The 24,891-nt window shown below is 39.7% G+C and overlaps 1 protein-coding gene across 1 annotated transcript; it reads left to right on the forward strand.

Moving 5' to 3' along the window:
* Positions 1-552: 552 nt before the first annotated feature.
* reep5 (receptor accessory protein 5) lies at positions 553-23,442 on the forward strand. Its single transcript, XM_028463722.1, has 5 exons — positions 553-775; positions 857-950; positions 12,696-12,834; positions 18,933-19,101; positions 23,153-23,442. Exons 1-5 carry the CDS (start codon positions 658-660, stop codon positions 23,200-23,202), a joined length of 570 nt encoding a protein of 189 aa, XP_028319523.1. The 5' UTR covers positions 553-657; the 3' UTR covers positions 23,203-23,442.
* Positions 23,443-24,891: the final 1,449 nt, after the last annotated feature.

A 24,891-nucleotide genomic window follows, 5' to 3' on the forward strand; every position in this document is an offset into this window, starting at 1 on the left:
ATAGCAATAACAAAATTATATAATAAGAATCCAGTAAATATAATACAATAATAAAACCAATGATGATGATGATGATAATAATAACAATAATAATAAGAGAACATAATGATAATGATAGCAATAAGAATAATAACAATAACACAATGACAGTACCAGTAAAGCTATAATGTCAAATGCATAGCCTTAATTAGGCAATGTGGTCAATAAAAATTTGAACACATCTTGAACGTTTTCTGGGTTCCTTTTGTTCTATTTCTGTCTGTCTGTCTGTCTGTCTGTCTGTTCACAGTTCAAATATTCATCAAAAAATAATTCATACATATACATTTTAAGATAAAGCAAACGTTTTTTTTAAACAAATTAAATAAAAGAACAATAATTAAAAAAAAAAAAAAGAAGAAGAAGAAGAAGAAGTCTCGATAGCAACACTCTTTAGGCGAAAAATAGCTGTGCTGTTGGAATCCAGGGTTTTGGTTTTTTTTTTTAAACAGAAGAAGAAGAAGATCTAGGATTTTATTTTGAAGTGCTCATTAGAGGAAGCTGTATCACATGCTGTTGGTTGACGCCTCTCGGCAACGAGCCCACAGCACAGAGAGCAGTGTGGTACAGTTACACTCCCCAGCCTTTATTTGTGTCTGCGGAGAAGGAACTGCAGCAATGGCGCTCGGACTCAAAGAGAGGTTTGAGAACTTCCTCCATGAAAAGAACCTCATGACGGATGTTTTGGCGAAAATTGAAGCAAAAACCGGAGTAAGCAGGACGATAATCGCGCTCGGTGAGTACTGCTGACAGATATGGAAGCAAAGCATCTACTTGTGTTCAAAGACAGTGGCTGACGTGTGCGTGTGTTTTTCAGCTGTCGTCACTGTAATCGCAGTGTACCTGGTCATCGGTTACGGAGCTTCTCTCCTCTGTAACCTCATCGGCTTTTTGTACCCAGCCTACATATCGTAAGTGTCCTTCTTTGGGGCGTGGCCCCGCCACACACACACACACACACACACACACACACACACACACACACACACACACACACACACACACACACACAACCACACACACACACACAAAGATAATCATTACTTTCTCAGGTCCAATAAGTCATGTTACCCGTTTCACAAACTTGGTATACTTAACATTTATTAAATCAAAAAACTTCAAATTTCTCAATTCGTACATTGTTCATTAAACAAAACACGTATTACACTTGTAACAATTATTTTACAGTCAATAATCAACTCTATAATTATCCTACCTTAACAGCCCTTAAAGGGGACATATATTGCAATTTTTCATCCATCTTCATTTGTTCTAAGAACCCCAAAAACGTAATATTTGCGTTTTATTTTCCCAAACTCGCCTGTTTTCCAGAGTTTTAGCCTGCTGAAAAGTCACTTTCTGAGCAGTTCAGAAATCCGGCGTTCTGGGGCCTACTTATGCATATTCATGAGTGGGCGTGTCTATAGACACTCCAGGTCTCGCTCTGATCAGTGATCACCAAAGCAATTTTATTTTTGTTATCCTCACACTGTTATTGTTTTTAGCCAAAAAACTTCACATTTCAGTAAAACACTGTAACCCCCAATTCCCACTGGATGCAGCTCCACTGCGTTTAGTCTGTGCCACTTTAGTCTATGTGTTAATTTGAACCGGGTCCGCTGCGATGAGTGTCTGCTCCTTCCCCGCTGCGGTAGTCCGGTGCCATCCGCAGGGCTTCTATTTTTGGCGGACACCGGAGCACGACTCATCAATCAGCACAGAGCAAATGAAGCTAAACAGGAAATTAAGCACGTACTCTGCAATAAAATATCTGGGTACTTTTCAAAATAAAACACTTCAGATTATATTTCAAGCAACTACATCACCAAAATGTCATAATGTGTAAAAACAAAATCACATTCACTGTATTGTTTCCTCTCATACTGTAACTGCACTGTAAACTGCAGCAACTTTGATTTAGTTCATGTTTTACTGGTGCAGTTTTATCTCTTCTCTGTTGGCTGTTGCTGAAAAATGTGGCTATGACAAATCCAGAGTCCAACATTCTTGTACTCCTTCGTGAAGAACATTGACCTATTTGTCTGTTTATTGTTGTGTTTATAACACATACCTTTAACTGCGTTTTTGCGTTATTATATAAATATCGTGAGAACTGCTCTGTCGTCCTCCAATCGGAGTACACCGTGGCGCACTCAAAACGCAACCGGTGGGGATTACCGGACGGGGAACAGCGGGGTAAAACCGGATCGGTGACGTGGCGCAGCGGAGACGTATCCAGTAAGTGAGTCCATCTCAGTGCTTAGGGTCTCACAGCAGCAGCAGGGTTTCAAACTCTCTCCAGAGTGTTAAGCTGCTAAGTCACTTTCTCTTCCTCCTCTGCTCTTCTAACTACAGGAATAGTGCATTTAATGGAATAATCACTTGTTTTCTCCCCAGTGCTGCGTTGCATTGTTTCACAAACATGTCAGATCAGCAATACGAGGCGATATATAGGGCCCTATAAAATCCGCATTAACAGAATCGCGGACGGAATCACGGAATCGACCAATAAAAACGTTTAAATGCGGAAATGGACAAAATCGGCATGAAACGCCGTTACCCTGGGACAAAGAATGTTTTTTATGGGGAAATGTTTCTGGGGATCGCTTATTAGGTGCATCGCCCTCCCTCCTCCTGTCCTGGCTGCATTAAACTCATCTTAAATAACCACAAACACCCTCTAAAACAACACAAATCATCACTGACTTCTAAAATACAGAACCTCTAGTGTCCGTTAACTTTGCTGTGCCTGTGAAGCTCCGTCTGTGTTTCGTGTAGCACAGCAGCGCTCTGTGAGAATGTCCATCCATCCATTTTCTTCCGCTTTTATCCGGGGCCGGGTTGCGGAGGCAGCAGTCTCAGCAGAGATGCCCAGACCTCCCGATCCATGCACACCTCCTCCAGCCGTTCTGGGGGGACTCCGAGGCGACACCTGGCAAGCTCAGAGACATAGTCCCTTCAGTGTGTCCTGGGCCTTCCACGAGGCTTCTTCCCAATAGGACATGCCTGAAACACCTCCCAAGGGAGGCGACCAGGAGGCATCCGAAACAGATGCCCGAGCCACCTCAGCTGGCTCCTTTTGACGTGAAGGAGCAGCGACTCCACTCCGAGCTCCTCCCGAGTGACTGAGCTTCTCACCCTATCTCGAAGGTTGCGCCCAGCCACCCTGCGAAGAAAACTAATTTCGGCTGTTTGTATCCGCGATCTTGTCCTTTCGGTCATTACCCAAATCTCATGACCATAGGTGAGGTTAGGAACATAGATCGATTGGTAAATCGAGAGCTTTGCCCCCCGACTCAGCTCCCTCTTCACCACAATAGTCCGATAGAGCGACCGCATCACTGCTGACGCCGCACCGATCCGTCTATCGATCTCATGCTCCATCCGACCCTCACTCGTGAACAAGACCCCAAGATACTTGAACTCCTCCACTTGAGGCAAGGACTCTCCACCGACCCAGAGAGGGGAAGCCACCTTTTTCCGGTGGAGAACCATGGCCTCAGATTTGGAGGTGCTGATCCTCATCTCGCCCGCTTCAGACTCGGCTGCAAACTGCCCCAGTGCACGCTGAAGGTCCTGATTTGAGGAAGCCAACAGAACAACATCATCTGCAAACAGCAGAGATGAAATCCTGAGGTTCCCAAATCGTACTCCCTCCGGTTCCTGGCTGCACCTTGAGCACACCCTCCGATCCCCCTTCTTAGAGAGAGGGACCACCACCCCGGTCTGCAAAATCCAGAGGCACTGTCCCCAACTGCCAACTGGAAGGAGTACTTCGAGGGTCTCCTCAATCCCACTGCCACGTTTTTTTTCGTGAGAATGTGATCAGCTTTAATCATCTTCACCTGCTCAGTGTTTGAACTGTTGTTTCTGGCTAACTAAGAATAACTCAGTCCATGTTGTCTTTTAGTTCTTTTTATTCCAGTTTTTTGTCCGTGACTCGTAGTTACACATTCACAGTCAGCAAGCTACCTCAAGTGCAACCGTTTCAGTGAGAACTTCCCTTTTACAAAATAAAAGTCTGTTGGAGCAACAGTATTAGAATGTTACGTTCTAACAACTCATCAGAGCTACAGTAAAATGCATGTTGAAATAAAGAACTAATAAAACATTAAAGGGATAGTTCGCCTATTTTAGACATGACGTTGTATGCAATCCTCACCATCACTATAGTGCATACACATTGTTTCACTCAGTGGTCACCTCCCTGGTCCGAGTTCTGGCCGTTTGAAGTTGGTCAAGAAAGTATTCCCGGTTAGTTTCCGGGGCCACATGACTGTGCGTTTTTGATAGAAAAAGAGATATGCGTTTGAAAGCTTGATTCATTTACATCACAAAACCGCCCACAAAAAAAAATCATACCTCCAGTTTTAATCGGCACTATTTTCTCTTCCGTTTCCATCAATCCGCGCTGCCATCTACGTCATCGGTGAGCCTAATCCCATCAGCTGTTGATAGCGCGACTCGCGGACAACATGTCTGACTCCGCCGATGGCAGATGCCGATGGAGTTTCAGCAGGTGAAGCTGATTAAAGTTGACTCATGTTTTCACGGAGCACCGCTACGCTTAACAAGAAACGGACAGAATTTTACAGGCACAGCAAAGTTAAACGGGCACTGATGGCTCTGTGTTTAAGAATCAGTGATGATTTGCGCACGTTTTTTGGTCAATTTTAGACCGTGTTTGATGTGTTCTTGGCAGTGTTTAATAAAGCCAGGGCAGGAGAGGGTAGGCTTCATCTCCAACTCTCTTGTAATTGAAGCTATCCTCAGCTTCAGGATTAACTCCCTTGCTTCACAGCAGTCATTGATTATGGGACTCCGGTTTAGTTCAACAGCTGCAACGTTTTTTTTGCCAATCAGTCAAAAACGGCGTACAGTTTCTCATCTATCTGCTCCGGTCTCGCACACTGGTCAAACGACCAGCACATTCATTCGCAGTTAAAGGGCGACACACACACAAAGTAAGGCTGAATGATTTCCCTTAATCGCATCGATATTAAGGTTTTCACTACTGCGATAATGCAACCTCATACGCTGAGTTTTTTTTCTTCTGTCATCATTTGAGGGATATTTTCACCAATCAGAATTGCAGAGAACAGCCTTCCTGGGCGGCTGGCCAATCAGAGGTGGTTACAGGACACAAGTTTCTATGGGTTGCAGCAAGTCTCAGTCACCCCTCAGTTGAGTGCACTAACAACAACAACAACTATAAAATTCACGTTAACGGAATCACAGAATCGAGTAATGAAAACGGAATCTACCTTTGAAAGCGGAAATGGATAGAATTGGGTTGAAATGCCGTCACCATGAGGATGTTTTTTTTTTATGGAGAAATGTTTCGGGGACCGCTTATTATGGTGCACCGCCCTCTCGTCCTGGCCGCTTGAAACACAGTTTAAACACCGTCGAAACTGCTAAAAAGCTACACAAATCATCTCTGACTTTTAAATCAGAGCCCACCAGTGCCCGCTTAACTTTAACGTGTCTGTGAACTCTATTCGTTTCTCGTGTAGCTCAGCGGCGCTCCGTGAAAACATGAGTCAGCTTTAATCATCTACACCTGTTCAGAGTGTTTAAAGAACATCTCATCAGAGCTACAGAAGATCTCTGGATAAAGTTGTTCTGTTGTGCACGAGACCATCGATGCTAGGATTGTAGAGTCTGAAACATCGTAGGTTAATGAGAACTTCTGATACCAAATTTGTTTTATTTTTGTTTAATCATTTTGGTCTGGAATGATGTCATCAAGATGATTTAAATTAGGTTCATTTAAATTAAGTTGATCAAAACTTCAATCAATAAACCTGAGGGGTATTCCATAAAGCGGGTTATGTTCAAACTCTGAGTATGTTCAGGCTCAAATGAGGGAAACTCTGAGTATCCCATTCCAAAAAACGAGGTATGTTCTCTGAGTATGTTACCCGGGCAACATTGTCCGTGAACTAAACCTGGTCGCTGGCAGGTTTTATCAAAGAAACCCTGGGTTTCTACCTGGCTCCACCCACCTGAACACCGTTTCTTAACACTTTAATAAACCTTAATACTTTTCTCTGAAACACATTAGTAAAATCACACACCACAGACATGTTCACATCATTACTAATGTGTTGCTTTACGGTTTGAATTTTTTTGTTTTTTTGTGCAAACGGTAGTTTTCTTTATAACATTGTGGATACAGATCATTAAGTGAAAGACACTGAGAGGTTGATCTGCATTAAAACATCTACTGACGTCTGTAGTAAAGTTCACTGAATACAAACCTGTGGATAATATAAAGGAGGAGATGATCATTTAAATAAATCCACTTTTAAGGCTCAATTGTTGTTTTACATTGTTAAACAGTTAAATCTGTAGATCATGCGTCTTTGAAGTTATGATGGCGCAGTGAAGTGTGACGCTGTGCTTGTAAGTGACGAGTTGCGGGTTCGCGTCCCGCTTCAGTGTTTTTTTATGACATTTTTTAGGACGTTGAGATGACTCTGGCGACAATATTACATAAAAAATCAATATAAATGATGCGATATCAAGCGGCATTTACTGTCTTTATATCCAGTGCAACAGGAGGGCTCTCTATGCAGCCATCCTATGCAGCTGCCACGTCTCCTCAGACACATTTTATTCATATTATTCACCGCTCGTCACGTCACTGAAGCAATAAAGTGATGAAGTGACCAAAAAGTGTGACTAATTACGGGTAATTTAAGCCACTATAGTCACTGAAGACTGAACGCACCTTTAGAACAGGCTCATATTCATCAAACACCGGCTTATTTCACCCATTACGGTGAATAAATCACTAGTTTCCGTTTGGTTGCCATGGCAGCTCGATTAAATCTCTGATCCATTGATGATGGCTTTTTGTCGCACGCGTGCACATAAGTAACCCAAGGTTTACATACTCGGGGTTGATTAACCCACTTCATACCAGCTTTAATGGAATCCGATACCCAGAGTTTCCCATCGCGGGGTATGTTGACCCAGAGTTTATGGATAGACTCAGAGTTTGTTAACCCGCCTTTATGAAATACCTCTCTGCTCAGATTCAGTAAACCATTGATCCTTGAGGGAGAGTTGGGTGACATTAAAGTGAATGGTTAAATGGTTAAAAAAAAAAAAGGCTCGGTTTTTTTCTGTTGGTCGAAGTTATTACAGGTTTACAGCTGCTACAGATGAAAACAAATGTTATGTTCAGGTCCTGCATAAAATTTTTTAAATTCTACTGTTTGATTTTCTGTGACTCTGTATCAGGTAGTTCGAAGGAATTTGGTACCTAAAAAAAAAAAGTGAATTCATATGATCGGATCGGTGATTGTTTTTTTTAAAGTCACTGATAGGTGATCGGCCCAAAAATCCTGATTGTGTAAAGCCTAATATTAATTCATCGGATAATAAACGGACAGCTATGTTTCTATTCAGGTAGTCCTCCTCAATTTATCACATACCGGGATGATTTCTGTTAATGTCTGTCAATTGTTTTTATTATGTTTTGTTGTATTTTAAAATGTGCCAAATAAAGAAACAGCATTAATTGAGCATTAAGGTTTGCAGTGTGAACCTAGCCTAATTTTTCTGTTGCTGCAGTAAGTCAGATCAATAGGATGGTTTTCTTTGCCATGGTGCCTGTTTTCCATGGGTAGATATGAGCAACGTGACAGGGACTGACGGCCTATATTAATTTACTGGAAAAAATAACATTACCTTTTGAAGTCCATTTAACCACTCACTATTTCCCGCGGTTCATGGCCACCATCATCATATTTAAGCTTCCTCCATAATATGCAGCTTTATATATAAATGATTTAATGCCATATGGAGCTGATGTAAGCAAGCTTGAACTGAAGCTGAAGTTTCTGGTATCCATCCTCTCATGCACATTTCACCAACCTCTGCATATGGCAACTTGGATCAAACTGTGGCTTTACGTTGGACACAGTATGAAAATAGTTGGACATTAGATCAGCATTGATAGAGGGCTGCAGCAGCTTAGGCGCACAGCTGGTCACTTCCATGATGCTGGGAGTCTCTTTTGCAATATTATGAGTCCGTGTGGCTCAAATTGTAACTAAGTCCAAATTCTAGTGCAATATAATGTTTCGCCTTCTCAGGGTGCTGTACTTATTCCAGGTTCAGGATTGCATAAGAGAAAAAGAACTTAAAGCTGATATCTGGAGTTTCTGAGAAATCTATGTTTATGTATGATTCTTTTGAAATGCAAAAAAATACCTAACTAGTCTTTTACTATGGTCTACTACCGGTGGTCATTCATATACATTAATGTTTATAAGTCCCTCCTTCGTCCTATAGACCCTTATACAAATGGAAACGATCGCAGAGTGCGCCCAGCCAATAGGCTTCGACTTGATGTTTATGAGACTGTCAATCAAAGTGAATGCAGAACTGTGCACGGAAACAAGGCCACGCGTCACAACAGCTAACGGGTAAATATGATTTTGGCTCTTACCTGACCCATAGACCTATATTAATGCAACCTTATGTTCCGTGATGCACGTGCAGATAAGTAGAGGTGTGCTTTCTTGTAGATTGCAGAGGCAGGGGGAGGAAGTGGAGCTGTTGAGGGCGAGACGTCCTCTCAGAAACTCTGGATATCAGCGTTAAGCAGAGGGGTGAAGGCCGTAAAGCCAGATTATAATGGGAAGGCCCACATTTCTGTTCCACCCAGTGTGTTTACTGGGACAAAGGCGCTCAGCGACTGACTTAAGTACTGGGGGAGAATAGCGCGCAGCCAAAAACAGCGCCGCTGTACAGCTTTTCTGACTTGCGCGCATGGGAGAATAAGCCCAATATGCACAACTATAACATCACATTTCACTCTCACCTTGAAACATTCAACTGTTCCCCACTCCTTCCATTTTCCTACCCTGACTCCCTCTTCCATGTTCCATTCCCCCTCACCTAGGTGTAACACTGCCCTCTCTTTTTATGTTCTTCCTTTAATAAAGTACTTCTTACCCTTCCTTAGGGAGGGCTGGTGATGGTCACAATTATGCAATAAAATTAATTTATTTAATTGCAATAACAAAACATGCATTGCTGTCGTTAAAAGATTGTTCTTCATGTAGTGTTGACCTTCAGCAGTATGTGCAGACAAAGTGGAAAAAAAAAGATGTTTATATTGATTTTGTTGGCTACATAATAGAATGGTTTGTGCAGCAGACAGGGAAGTCACCTCAGTCAAAGTAAATCAGAACTGGCATGTGTTCCCTCTGGAGGTATGACATTGAAACTAAGAATGATCCAGAATGCTTTTCTATTAGGGGATGTAAATACACTGAAGGGTCCCTAAAAGTGACTGGTTTTACAAATAAATGCCCTAATTGCCAGTGCACACACATCTGATCTGATCAGCTATGAATGACGTAGGTGTTGAAAAGTGTAGATCCTGCTAAACCTACAAAGAAAACTGCCTCAGAATAACACCAACCCAGAGGTAATGTAAGCAGACTGCTGGAGTCTGCATAACTTGTTTTGTGTACCACAGTGCCTATCTTCCTGTGGGTTCCTGTTGTCATGGTTTCAGAGCAGATGTGGCTTTGGCATCCTCACCTCAGAAAATTTCTGGCACTGTGCTGTTTTTTTCTAGAAGCTGTTCACTATGAACAAGCATTTTTTATTTCAGAGCTTTATTTAAATAGGACAATAAAAAGCCGGTAAACTTTAGCAAAACAGTAACAATTAGCATTTTCATTAAAATGCAAGTGATAGTGTGGAGATTTACTAAATTCATGTCAGATTGTCTTTGATACACACAGTTCTCCTAGTATTGGATGAAGAGGTGGGTGGAGTGACTTTTGTTGACTCGGCTTATCATTTACCCACAAGTAGGAGTGTTCCAATCTAACTTCTTCACTTCCAACACAATACAGATATTGTAACCTTGAGTATTGGCTGATACCAATATCATTCCGATCGGATTTTACTTTTATTGCTTATTTTGTTGTGTAATTTTAGAAAAGGCTTGATCAAATGATAAGAACAATAGTTGGCAAGAGTAGGTATGAGAAACTATTTATCATTAATCATTGGGTTACAGAATGTTTTTATTTAAATTTAGGAATATTTTACAATTGAATACAATAGATTGAAAAATAACATAAATAAATTCCATAGTAATAATAAAAATTAAAATAAATTAAAATGCAAAATAACCACGAGTTAAACTTAAACATGATAGTCCACAGTTCAATAGAAGTAATTAAAAACATTAGAAGATAACCTCAAAACCAATTAAATAAAAAGTACACAAGTGCAAAATAACAATAACAAATTCAGTTCACTTCAGTTATTTTTTTTTACTGTCAGTATTCAGTTCTGTCAGCTGCTGGATAAAAGTCTGGAATGAACTGCTTGTATGAGAGATTTTAGATGCATAATATATATAATGTTTATTATTTTTTTGCTGATATCGGATCGATTTCTGATCATACCAATATCGAATCGGGACACCCCCACCCACAAGGAAGCCAAAAGCCCTCAGTATGTGGCATTAACATGGGAGAACTGCACCCCTGTAAGCAATTACAGCCGTCATGTGTGTCACGGCTCCAAAGATTTAGTCTGCTATCATTTGCTTTGCTACCACTGTATCTACAGTGTGTGTGCAACACTTCCAGATTGTGAATAATAGCAGGAATATTGTTATTATATTGTGAGTATTATATCGTAGAAAAATTATATTACTCAAACAGTGGTCAGCAAAAGTAAAAGCAGTCTGTATCGGAGTTCTTGTATTGGACATTTTAGAGACAGTTTTAGATAATCAGACACCCCTCACACATAAAAATAGTAACTGTTGTTATCATTTGGTTTTCAGATATTTGTACATTTATTTTTACTAATTTAATAAAAAAAACCTTCATATTCTAATTCTTTAAAAAACGGACATTTAGTTTTGTTGTTTCTATTTCTTTCCAGTGCTAGGTAGGAGTGAAGAAAAGCTGTGCAGCATTGGCAGAGAAGATTTGCAAATGTATCCATTAGTACTTAGTGTTCATCCCTCTCATGTTTGAAATACTGCCACAGTTGTAAGAAAATAATCAAACTTCACATTGGTAAACAATTTATAGCTAAGAAGAATTGTAATACTTCTTAGAAATGAAAGTTTCTGACTTTCATTTGAATGTTTCAGAAAGCAATCCACCAAGTTTGTTTGTTCATAAAATAGTGAAGTGACCAAATGCTGCCTGTGTGGCAGTGCATAGGATCACCTTGATCTGATGACAATCAAGTGTCTTAAAAGGAATCAATGAAGCACACAGTATTTCAATGCAGCCCAAAATGCAGCTCAACTGGCATAAAACCCAGCTATACTTTCTGAAATAGTGAGTGCAGTGTCACGTCATGTTCGCCTTGAACATTTTAGTAAATACTAGATGTAGCAGTTTGAAAGTAGTTCATAGCGTTTGTTTATTTTTCTTAGAAAGGAAGAGTTGGTTTCACCTGTTAAACCTTTTGTGTTTGCACCTGGAGGTGTTCCTCAGGAGGTGTGCTGGGCATGTTTAGCTGAGAGGAGACCTCAGGGTGACATAACATTCACTCAACGGATTTTATTTCTTGGCTAGCCTGATGGTGCATTGGGGGAAGGGCCACCTTCGCTAGGCAGTTTAGAGACACCAATACGTCTAACATGCATGTTATTAGACTGTGAGGGTCAGACTTTAGAGTACATGCATAAAACCCATGAGAGCACAGGGAGAACATGCAAACTCCACATGAAATGGTTTTGGGTCCATTACATGTTATTATTGCCGTTGTAATACTGTGTGCCGTTAACTTTACAGTTGGCAGAAGGAAATGTCAGTAACGCTAATGTCTCAGAGCATTTCGTGTATGCTTGCATTAATTTGAGTAAAAACAGTGGGTGTGCCAAAGCAGCTACACTACCGCCCCTACACACTGGAGGGTTATGTTACATTTCACGTGCAGTGAGCAAAAGGCTCAGAGACAGTATGAGTACCAAGTGGCACAATAAATCAGCTTGTGTTCAATCATTTCCTTGTATAGTGGTTGATTTTTTTTCAGGGATGACTCAGGATCAGATGATTTAGCATGTGTGGAGTGTCTTACAGGGAACTCTGATTCTGTAGCAGAGACAGCTTCTGTTAAATTTCCCAGTGCTAATTCTTTAGCAGACTTTCCTCTTTGTGTGTGTGTGTGTGTGTGCGTGCGTGCGTGTGTGTGTGAGTATGCGTGTGTGTGTGTGAGTATGCGTGTGTGCGTGTGAGTATGCGTGTGTGCGTGAGTGTGTGTGTGTGTGAGTATGCGTGTGTGCGCGTGTGTGTGGAAATTGGGGGGCTGAATTAAATGCAACTCCTTAAACCTTAATCTAATGAGAATAGAAAACTTTATGAAAGGTTTTTGTGATCTGACCTCCATCTTAATGAATATGATAATTGATAATAATAATAAATGAATAGATTAAAAAACATTTTTATTTTTTTTGGATTTTTTCCTTTTCCAAATATCTTTTCATATCACTCAAGAAACCAATAGCGTTTAGCCACTGCTGTCTGTTGAGAGCTTTCTTCTTCCTTGATTTAAATTGATCTGGATCTTAAAGTGTGCATTGTACATTTTTAAACTGTTTATTGTAGAAAAGACAAAAAAAAGGACTCTTTGCTGTGTTTCTCTTCCAGGATTAAGGCAATTGAAAGCGCTACCAAAGAAGACGATACTCAATGGCTGACCTACTGGGTGGTGTATGGTGTCTTCAGTGTGGCTGAGTTCTTTGCTGATATTTTCCTTTCCTGGTTCCCATTCTACTATATTGGAAAGGTAATCCTACAATAGCCTGTTGCTTACGTTTGGTTTTACATGAGTGATGTAAACACACACATAGACACGTATATATTTGCATAGCAATATGAATGAAACGTATAAGCAACCCTGTTCCAGCAAACGTATTGTGCAGATGACCAAGGTTAAGTTATTTTTCAAAGTGCAGAGTCATGCCACCCAAAGGTCTAAATCTTTTCCTTTTTTAGTTAATGTCGTGGTTTCCATTTTGCATTTCCTCTTTCACATTTGTTTCCTCTCTTGCAGTTGTGTTCTCTGTTTTGCAACTGTGCTTTGCACTTCAGGGCGTCCATATTAACGTGATAAAAACATGTTAACTTTGACAGCTATAACATATTTATATATCAAATAAGATGTTATATATATATATATATATATATTTAAAATAAGATGGCTCCATCACAACCAGACCTGTTCATAGATCTGTTTGATTAGTAGACAGAAAGGAGAGAACAGATAAAGGGAAGTGAAATTATCCCAAGCTGGTTTGTCTGGGAACCTCTGATAAATAACAGCCAATTCCAAAGTCAGGATATGTTAAGCAATCCGTATTAATTTTTAATTCCTCAATATGTATTTTCCACATTAAATTTACAGCATCTCCTACATAATTTCGATTAGGTAAAGTAACAATTGGATATATCAAATGTCATTGTGCCTAGGCGAAATGAGGTGGCTTTTCCCATTCATGTGTATGAGTTTGTCATTACAGATATCTGTAATTGACTAAGAACAGTGAAAGTTAAAGATATCTACAGCCCCCTCCGAAAGTATTGGAACGGCATGGTCAATTCCTTGGTTTTTGTTGTATACTGAAGACATTTGGGTTTCAGATCAAAACATGAATATGAGACAAAAGAATTCCAGCTTTTATTTAATGGTGTTTACTGTACATCTCGATATGTGAAACAACTCCCACCCACCCACATTTCAAGTGAGCAAAGGTATTGGAACAGACATTATTAAATTAACCGAAAGTGAATAACATTTAATATTTGGTGGCATAACCCTTACTTTCAATAACTGCATCAAGCCTGCGACCCATTGACTTCACCAGACCATTGCATTCTTCATTTGAAATGCATAATCTATTGGGTTAAGGTCCAGTGATTAACTTGGCCAGTCTAAGACCTTCCCATTTTTCCCCCTGATGAAGTCCTTTGTTGTGTTGGCAGTGTGTTTTGAGTCTTGTTGCATAATGAAGCTTCTCCCGATTAATTTGGAGTCATTTTTCTGTAAATTGCCAAACAAAATGGTTTTGTAGACCTCATAATTCATTCTGTTGCTACATCATGAGTTACATCATCATAAAGACCAGTGAGCCCGTTTCAGAAGCAGCCATTCAAGCCCAAGCCATTACCTCCACCATGCTTCACAGATGAGCTTGTGTGTTTTGGATCATAAGTCAGATCCTTTCTTTCTCTATACTTCTGCATTTCCATCACTTTGGTAGAGGTTAATTTTGGTTTCATCAATCCAAACTTAGGGTGGACTCACACTGGCAACCAGGGCCGTTCCTAACCAGCTTTGTGCATGTGTGAAACCATGGGGGACCATTGTCTGGCCTGCGTAGGTGTGAACTGCACTGCAGGGGGGTAACGGTTCAATGGTCCTGCTGGAAGAGGTGGTCCAAACAGCGTGCCAGACTGGCACGATGGGCCGTGCATGCGCACACACAACTCGACCGCAAAATGTGATGATGTTGGTACCGCGCGACACTTTACGGCACATACACATCTGCATTCCGTAATGATAGCGGTGTCAGAAGTGCTCGTTAGCCGATGAAGAGGTCAGAGATGGTCTGAGAATATATGAACGACACCACAGAGAACTCATGGAGGCAGAGGACAACATGACCGTCAGGACTTCTCTTTACTCAACCGACAGCGGGACAATAACGGAGTGTAGCAGCTCATCATCAGGTCCGGGTATTTCCGAGAATATGAATACATATTGCTGGTATATTAACCCATACAAACCAAAAAACGTGTCCTGTTCTCAAAATACCAGTATTATGTTATACATTTGCAGCAGTAAAATGTCCCATTTTCATATTTTTTTGTTTATATGGGTTAATTAACCAGTAATATGCATTTATATGCATGTTTGTACCCTCGGAAATACCTTGGAATTCTGGGTTTTACTTGAACCCCTCATCATCACGCCTCTGCAGAAAAAAACCCTCCACTGCACCTCAGCACTTTTCAACAACTCACTAATTTCACAATTTAATTACACTATTTCTACCTTTGTTTTTCTGTTTACATGTCGTTTGCTTTGTATTTAATAAAATTGTTTCTCTAACAGTTGTTTAAATCTACACATTTATACTGTATATAATGCACATGCAGGATGATGTGTAACAATAATCAGTAAAATTAGCTGTAAACACATTTTTTAGAACTAAATATAAGATTATGCTGTGAACAGAAAGAAAGGAATATGAGCCAGATAATTCTAAACTTTAGAATATAATACAATCAAGCTTCTCTGGTGGCGTGTGCAGTGGCTGTTGTTATTATTATTATTGTATGAAGCCAACATTACTGCAGCCCTGCACACCATTGTTGTCCTGTTAAAGTCTCTTTATACAAAGACTTAAAAACAATCTGAATTTAGTGGTGACTCAAGTAAATCACCTTTATTGTGCATTATAACAATCTGTCCTTGAAACATATCATGTAAACCTTCCTTAAGTCTCTAAATTATTGAAACAATGAAAAACATCTCCTAGAAAATAAAATCACAGAACATTAAATAATCATTTAATATACATTTCAATAAATACAGTAAGTGCATCCCATGTTGACTCTGAACTTTATTCTTTCTGTTGTCTGTGGAAGTGATGGGTCTAGACCAGATGATGGAAAATAAGATCAGCTCATGGTTTTAATGTCCAGGGAGGGGCGTGTCCACTCTGCATGGACTTAAAGAAGAAGAAATAAAAGAAGAGTTAGATAATGTCATGTTCATCAAAAGGAAAACTGAAAGTGATGGAGATAAAAATGCTCAGATGGACTCACACACACACACACACACACACACACACACACACACACACACAAATACTGTCCTAAACTGTCTCACACATTAAAAGCATCTATTTACACTTACATTAATGTACACAAAGACTAGCTCCACAAAAGCATAATAACATTTATTGATCCAGAAATTTAACTTATTTTACCTTTATAGGCTCAGTTTCCTCCTTTGCTTTCAAATCACTTTGAACCTCCATCCATGGTGGTTTTTATCATCAGAGAGAGTCTTTCATTTTCAATAAATCCACTGCTATTTGGTCTGTTTTAATCTCTCTCTCTTTCTTTCTCACTCACTTGGTTCTCTCTCTGTTCCTCGTGTCCATTTAGTCAAAACAAAGCAGCATCTTTAATGTTTCCGTTACGTGTGAGTAAAATTACCGCAATTTACCGACATTGGCTGTAAAGAGCAATTTATCATCTTTCATAAACTGGTGGAATTTCTCCGATAGAGAAAATATGAGCAGAGTTACGGTCATTTAAATTACCGTGTTGCGTTCAGGGGCCCTGGTAAACTCAGTCCGTTTGTATAATCCAGCCGTGAAAAGAGCATGTGTCTTGGTAAATCTTGACGTATAGTTACACTATGCAACAGAAGATATTAAATTAACAGCAATGAGCATGTACTGTCAACAACAAACCCAGAGTTGCTTAATGGTGACGTAACGCCATACGTGTGTCATAAATTCATAAATTAACGTGATGACGAGTTTGTCTGTGGGAACCGAGTTGAGCTGGTGATCACGTCTGTTCTACCGTCTCAGCGGCTCTGTCTCCACCCTCTCCTCTGCACACTGCTTAACAGAAGGTTTTCCTTGCCGCCATGATGAATTCATGTTGGGTGTGGGATACATATGTATGTGTAAATACGTATATATGCATATGTGTGTATCCATAAAATGAAGAGTCCGTCCTTAAGACTGCTCTACTGTAAAGTGCCTTGAGATACCATTGGTTATGATTTGGCGCTATACAAATAAAGATTGATTGATTGATTGATTGATTGATTGATTGATTGATACCGTACCAGAGGAGGGACGGGGAGGGGGTGGTTCATGCTGTGAGCTTGGACCAGCCCAAGCTGGCAGTATGAGTACACCCTTAGTTCCAAAACTTTTGTGGCTCATCTCTGTACTTCTTTGCAAAATCCAACCTGACATTCTGATTCTTTTTGCTGATGAGTGGTTTGCATCTTGTGGTGTGGCCTCTATATTTCTTCTCTCAAAGTCTCCTTCGAACAATGGATTGTGGTACCTTCACCCCTGCCCTGTGGAGGTTGGCAGTGATGTTACTGACTGTTGTTTTTGGGTGTTTCTTCACAGCTCTCACAATGTTTTTGTCATCAACTGCTGCTGATACCCTTGCCTGATGTTGGTTGCTCAGTACACCAGTAGTTTCTTCCTTTTTCAGGACATTCCAAATTGTTGTATTGGTTATACAATAGCGCTGATCGATTTTCCCTCTTCTTTCAGCTTCAAAATGGTTTGCTTTTCTCCCATAGACACTTGAAAAGTGGATGGGTTCAAACAAAGGTGCTCTGTCCTGAGTTGTTCAACACATCTAGATGTAGGGAGGCACCGAAATGAAAATTTGTGGCCAAAGCTGAATAAAATATAAGCACTGGGCCGAATATTGAATGCGGTGAAGTTTGTCACAATTTTTTTAATATTAGCCTAGAATACATTTTTAGACGTGTTTTTTTAAAGAAAGTAAATGTTTATTGAATATTTGCTTAAAAAAAAAAACCACAACAAAGTTTTTCATTTATATTAGCCCTTCAAATAAAACAAAACATACATTTAAAAAAAAATCTAAAGTGCATTAAAAAAAATCACTTTCTAATGGTTTTGTTCCAGTGATATTCATTCCTTTAGCCTCATTCAGAGGGACAGAGTTGAAAAAGTTCTGTTTCCTCCCTTGTTATTCCACATTTTGTTAAAAGTCAGCTTTAAACAGGCGAGTTGGATTTTGCCCACGTTGGCAGGTGATGTCACCTAACACGCCTCCTAGAATGTGAGCTCCTCCCTCTCAAACTATCTAACAGCTAAAACAACACTGTGGTTTAATAGAGAATATATATTATATATATTGCCATATATGTAAATGCAAACTGCACTACTGGATGCCCAAACTGCACTATTCTTTCTGCTGCCGATCGTGTTGGGAGTCACTGGCTTGGAACCACAGACCTATTGTTTACACGCATCAGCTGTTAGCACTCCATGCTAATGCTACACCAGCCTATGCATTGAGACCCGGTGTAGTGTAAGGAGGAAACGATGGGGATGTTTACAGATTTGTGGCTCACAGTGCTAACAACGGACTCGGTTATGGAAATGGACAGCTTCCAACGTTATGCGGTGACGGACGATGGAGATCGGTAAGCGGAAAGGAGAGAGTCTGGCTATGTTTGTGTGGAAAGGAGGAGCTGCTGGTTCTGCAGCAACGCGCACACACTTTTCTGACTCAAATCACTGTACGTTGTTTGATTGCATCACATGCTACTATTTGGCCTTGTTTTAAACTCACAAAACCAAAGGCTGAATAATGCTTCTTTTGCACTATTCAGCCGAATTTATTCGGCCACCAAATATTCGTGCATCCCTATCAAGATTAAAATACCATGAGATAAAAGCTGGAGTTCTAAACTTTTCTCATATTCATGTTTTGATCTGAACAAAAACAAAGGAATTGACCTTGCCGTTCCAATACTTTTGGAGGGGACTGTATGTCATTTTGCATAGTCAAAACTTAATTTCCAATACCTTAATGGAACAATAAAGATAACTCAAAGAAAATTAAAGATATCTTGAACTCGAGTGTTGAAGAAGAAAAATTACAATGTCTTTAACTTTCAATTTTTGCCTATTGAGTCAACATGCTGACTGATAGTTGTCTGAGCTTTTTGACATCTGTGACTCACCTAATGTCAGTTATAAGTGCTGCAGGTCCAACAGTAGCTTGTGTTTGTTTGCTCATTACTACAGTATTGGGATGGAACTGAATACCTGTGCTCTCCTATGTTTTTTCTCATTTCAGTGTGCCTTCTTGTTGTGGTGTATGGCTCCCACTGGCTCCAATGGATCTGTCCAGATTTATACCCGCATCATTCGACCATTTTTCCTCAGCAACGAGGCCAGGATCGATGATGTGGTAAAGAACCTGAAGGATAAGGCATCAGAAGCTGCAGACAAATTCAAAGATGAGGGTGAGTCAGAGATTGCGTTTGTGGAGAAGTTATTATAAATACAAAGGGAGGAGTCAGGGATAATGTTCCACCAAAGCTCACGGTGACAGCTGGCACCCAACAGGATACAATGTAACACACACATGCACACATATACTGTGTGCACACTTTGGACAGTTGCTATGAGCTAGTTACAGAGCAAGCGCTTTAAAGTTGCGTTACTGGTCAGTTAAAAGCAAGTCGGCTGTTTTTAGCTTAGCACCTGGTTTGTTTCTCTCAATGGTTAAGCCACGGAAGACCAATTACAAATTGCGGTACAGTGAAACTGTGAATGATGAATGCAAATTATTAAAATCTTAACGCCACTTTCCCTTTGCAGGGAAAGTGTGCATGTTGCAGGCCATTTTATAGTTAATCGTCCCAGTCTCATTGATGTGTGAATGGGTGAATGAGTTGATATTGTGTTGCGCCTCAGTGGCTATAAAACATACCTGTCAAGTATCCCGTTTTGGCTGGGAAACTCCCGTATTTTACCCCTCTTGTTTAACTTAAAGACAAACTACTTGAAATTAACAGTAAATATGCAACGTGTTGACTTGTATATGAACTGTAAGTATATTAAATAAACAAATGTGCTTCATTTATCCATTTATGTTTTCAGTTTCGCTGTTTTATAATGTAGGAATGTAGAAAACTACAATAATGCATATATATATATATATATATATATATATATATTTTGTATTAAAATACTCGTTGTAAAGCTCAGTTAGATGATCGCTGAATGCGCCCTAACCCAGACCTTCCCAATGCTGGTGAAAAAGCCAAAAGTGGCACATATTGTGTTTATCTGTTTGTTAATAAATGTGTCTGTGCGCATCAGCAATTTTATCCCAGATTTATTGTATATCACAATTTTGAGAAAATATATTGAGATATGAGTTTTGGTCCATATTGCCCAGCCCTAGTAGGAATGTTCACAGCATTTCAATGTTAATAAAAGTAGGCCTACCAGATTCTAATCACATACTTGTATTCAGTAAGTGGTTGATAAGTGGGAATTTGTCTTAAAATATAAAGGAAACTGGAGCTTGGTTGGGTGATGAGACGGCTCAGATCAGGCCCCAGAAAATTTCCCTTATTTTAAAATCCAAAACTTGACAGATATGCTATAAAGCGCTATATGAATCAAGTCCATTTACCATTTACTATTTAATAACGTCCCATTACATACTGTACATAATGGTGGATTCCGTGCTCAAGAATTGCCTTTTTGCAAAGGCTCTCATTAACACAAAAACACAGCATCACTCACAACATATATGCTTGATTAAGCAACCAATCAAAATATATCAAATTTCAATGTTTAACTTTTCTTTTAAATTGACCAATTTCAGGAATACTTCCACATGTACATGAATAAAAAGTTCCTTTTAAAATATTTTGAGATTGCCCTCATCCTTCTACCTGTGATATGTCCTGTTCCTGGTATCAGTTTAAACACTTGGTCTGCAGAGTTTACACCTACATACGATGATTCATTGTGTAGAATACTTGGTAATGAACACCCTCTTGCAGTCAGGAAGATTTGCAGCACTGTGGCCCTCCAGGACGATGTACGAACACCACTGGGTTTAGACTGTGAGACCTAAATGAAAACCCAGACTCAAACGTAATTGTCAATGTGCGTTACATTACATTGCAGGAATTGTAAATATCTAGGTAAAGTTGAATTTATATTTTATTAAATGCGTTATATTACCAGCTATTTATATTAAGAAAAACATCCTACATCCATGGATGGACGTGCACTTTGCGTTTGCCTATTGACACGGCCTTGCACACACCTGTCCTACACTGCTTTAGGAAACGCAAATCACAGAAGCATTCAACCCCGTTTAATGCAGAAACTTTTAAGCGAGACGTGATGGATCTAATCCACCACGTTTATATGTTCTGCGCTGTGCCCCATCTATAATACAAAAAATATGTTTTAGTTAATTCATCTCTGGTTGTTGACTAATCTACTTACAGTTAGCACACAGGGCCCTATTCTCCCATCTAGACTTAAGCGCTTCTTTACGCGCCTAGAGTTACACGCTTCTCTCCTGGTCTAGGCTCCTGACACGCCCACCACGCGTAAATCGACCAAAAGCGCGTAATCAATGAATGAAGGCGGCCTGAAGCAAAGGAGGTGAACTGGGCCATGATGTCATTTTTTGGAGGCTGAGTTTTCCCAACGTACAGTATGTAAATGTGTGGCCATACCAGCCTGTCATTGCCTGATCTCAGAAGCTAAGCAGGTCTGGGCCTGGTTAGTAGTTGGATGGAAGACCACTGAGAATTCTAGGTGCCACAGTGGGGGACAGTCGCTCCAGTGGTATCTGTCATTGTTTCCTTCACCAACTTTGCCTAGTGTTAGTGAGTGTTGGTGATGGTCGGAGGGGCCGATGGCACACTATGGCAGCCTCGCTTCCATCAGTCTGCCCCAGGGCAGCTGTGGCTACAATAGTAGCTTACCACCACTAAGTGTGGAGTGAAAGAATAATGCCTTAATTCTGTGAAATGACTGAGTGTCCAAAAAAGCACTAAATAAAATTGATATATTATTACTGCAGTGTGAGGATTGGACACATTTTTCTATCCGAGCCACAGTTAAAAGTTCTCTTTTCCCCTCATATTAACACCAGATTAATGTTTGTTTGTGTGAAAAGCCTGATTTTATCAACTTCTTACATTCCTGCATTCAGAAATGATCAGCACGCATTAGTCGTTATCATCAACATAATCTGTCATTAATGTTTCACTTGTTATTTAATCTTTTAGTAGGTAACACTGTGGCTTTACGTTATACACAGTGTTAAGATAGTTGGACATCAGTCTGACGTCTGTCAGTTTCATTGAGCTGCAGTAGCCGAGGCGCGCGCAGCCACACTGAAGACACCATACACCACCCAGTAGGTCAGCCATTGAGTATCGTCTTCTTTGGTAGCGCTTTCAATTGCCTTAATCCTGGAAGAGAAACACAGCAAAGAGTCCTTTTTTTGTCTTTTCTACAATAAACAGTTTAAAAATGTACAATGCACACTTTAAGATCCAGATAGATTTAAATCAAGGAAGAAGAAAGCTCTCAACACAGACAGCAGTGACTAAACGCTATTGGTTTCTTTAGTGAGTGATTTGGAAAAGGAAAAAATCCAAAAAATAAAAATATTTTTTTATCTAATAATTTATTATGATCAATTAACATATTCATTAAGATGCAGGTCAGATCACAAAAAGCTTTCATAAAGTTTTCTATTCTCATTAGATTAAGGTTTAAGGAGTTGCATTTAATTTAGCCCCCGAATTTCTAGGCAACGAAGTTGTTACTTCATGTTTGAGACAGTGACACACACACACACACACACACACACACACACACACACACACACACACACACAGCTGATAAGCTCCATGACGCACCCCCTTCTAGGACAAGGGTCAGTGTCTAGAACTGGTAAATGTGAACATATTAGTAATTCTAATGATCAATCCTTTGGCGTGCTTGTATGACTCCCCCCACCCCACAGTGTCACTTTGGATCGATTCTTTCCGGGAGTCTGTTTTGCAATATTATGAGTCCGTGTGGCTTCAATCGCAACTACGTCCATATTTCTAGTGCAATGTAATGTTTCACCTTATTGGGGCGCTGCACTTATTCCAGGGTTAGAAGCGTGTAAGAGGAAAAGGACTTAAGCAGACGGGAGAACGCGCTTAAGGCCACATTTGAATGGGAACACCCACATTTCAGGGCCGCTCCACCCAGAGTGCGTAACTGGGATGAAGGTGCGCAGCGACTGACTTAAGTGTTGGGGGAGAATAGTGTGCAGCCAAAAACAATGCCGCTGCGCAGCATTTTTTTTTTTTTTTACTTATGCGCATTGGGAGAATAGAGCCAACAGTTTATCAAGAAAGACCTGCAGCAAAAAAGAAAGACCTGCAATTTGAATGCATTGGATTTTAAATAGCGCTTTATCATAGACTTTATGGTGATGAAACTAATGGCTTTGTCTTTGTGATTTGTTTCCAGCCAAAAAAGCCACTGCAAACATAATGTTTGAGGAGAAGAAGAGCACCTAAGAGCCACGCACTTCTTGAAATCAGCTTGGAACGTAACTGTGCTACACATGAAATGTTGCCTTGGAATGTTAGTTTTGAATAGATTTTTCCAGAGTGTGGCCTTCTTTCAAAGACACATCAGTGAACACCTTTTATCACCCCAGTGTCCCGACATTACTTTGCCTTCTGGAGACCTCTTGAATGACTGTAATGGCTTTGTTCTGCTGTAAGAGCTAAATAAAAACTCATTTACATCTGCTACACTGTTATGTTGATTCTGTTACTGGTGCAGCAAAACGCTTTGCATACAATGCTAGATAAGTTGTAAGTTTGTAAGGCAGAAAAACATAATCTATGAGCAAAAAGTCTATCAACACTTTTGATAACATGGCCAAGAACCTTTTCCTACTGATAGGATGAGTGTTGGGTGGAGGTCTGCACTTTTACTAAAACAATATTCAATGAAACTAGAGTAACCAAATATATTTACAACCCAGAAATATTAGGCATAATTCTGTTTATGTGATTACGTTGTGCCTGTCTACACCTGTTGACTTAGATTTTAATTGGGAAATGAGATAAAGTTGTACTCATGAAATGTTCTACACTGAAAAACACAAGTACAGGAAAAAAGTCATTGTGAAAAACTGATTAGGTCAAAGCTAATAATAAATATTTGGTATGACCTAAATAAATCGCAGTTGGCAAAATAACCATATTTTACTTTAAGGCTGGGCATACTTACATTCTCTGAGTATGATCTTTTTAATGCAATAGGAATATAAAAGATTAAAATAAACAACGTAAGAACAATTTTTCCTATCTAAAGTGAAAAGTGGCCTTCTGCAAAAAGAACGCAGAAACAGACAATTCATGCCGTTCTAAAATTAAAACCAAATTATGTCATTCTTCAAAAATATATTCCTGTCTGTGCAAGTTTTTTTCAAACATTCGACTAGACCAGTCTCCACAGCCCAGATTTCAGATATAGATATGTTCTTTTTCAACAATATTAGCATTACAACATTTTCTGGCAGCAGTTCTTACCTTTGGACAGTGACTACATCTCCAGCTGCAGTTGGAAAGACGTGTGTGCTTGGGACACGAGCATCAGTGACTGAAAGGTATGTAAATGCATTTGATAGGCAAGTCTTAAACTGGTTTACGTACAGATGGATGCAATTCATTTTTACGAGACATGTAGGTAAACCAAAAGGCAATGGAGAAAATAGGCCAAATCGAGCTGACATTTTTGCATGAATCAAGCAACAATAATGGAAACATTTTTTATGACCTTTAAGTTCCTTTTTTTCTATTCTTATCCCTCCATCTTTTCTTGACTTCATCTTTTGTTTCCCCACAGCATCTAGCGCCATCATTCTGTTTTTCTTTTTCAAAAAGCACATTCTTCATTTTCTTGAGAATTAAATGTTCGATACATTTTCCCTGACTTGGTTATGTTCAGATTTGTTTGCTGTAATTTCAGAATGTTTAACCTCTTCCAATAAAAGTACTTGTGGTCAATCTGCTCCCCCATAGTCTCCATTTTCAATACAATAACATGCAGAGTCTCCACCACTTTCACACCTTTTATAATCTGTGCAGATAATCTTAGTAAATCACCGGCAACGAGGAAAATGCCATCCATTTTTAGTGCACTTTAGCATTCTTTTTGTGTATCTTAGTTAATCGGGCTTTATGTTGCAATTA

Source organism: Gouania willdenowi, chromosome 12 (assembly GCF_900634775.1).
Source record: "Gouania willdenowi chromosome 12, fGouWil2.1, whole genome shotgun sequence".
NCBI lineage: Eukaryota > Metazoa > Chordata > Actinopteri > Blenniiformes > Gobiesocidae > Gouania > Gouania willdenowi.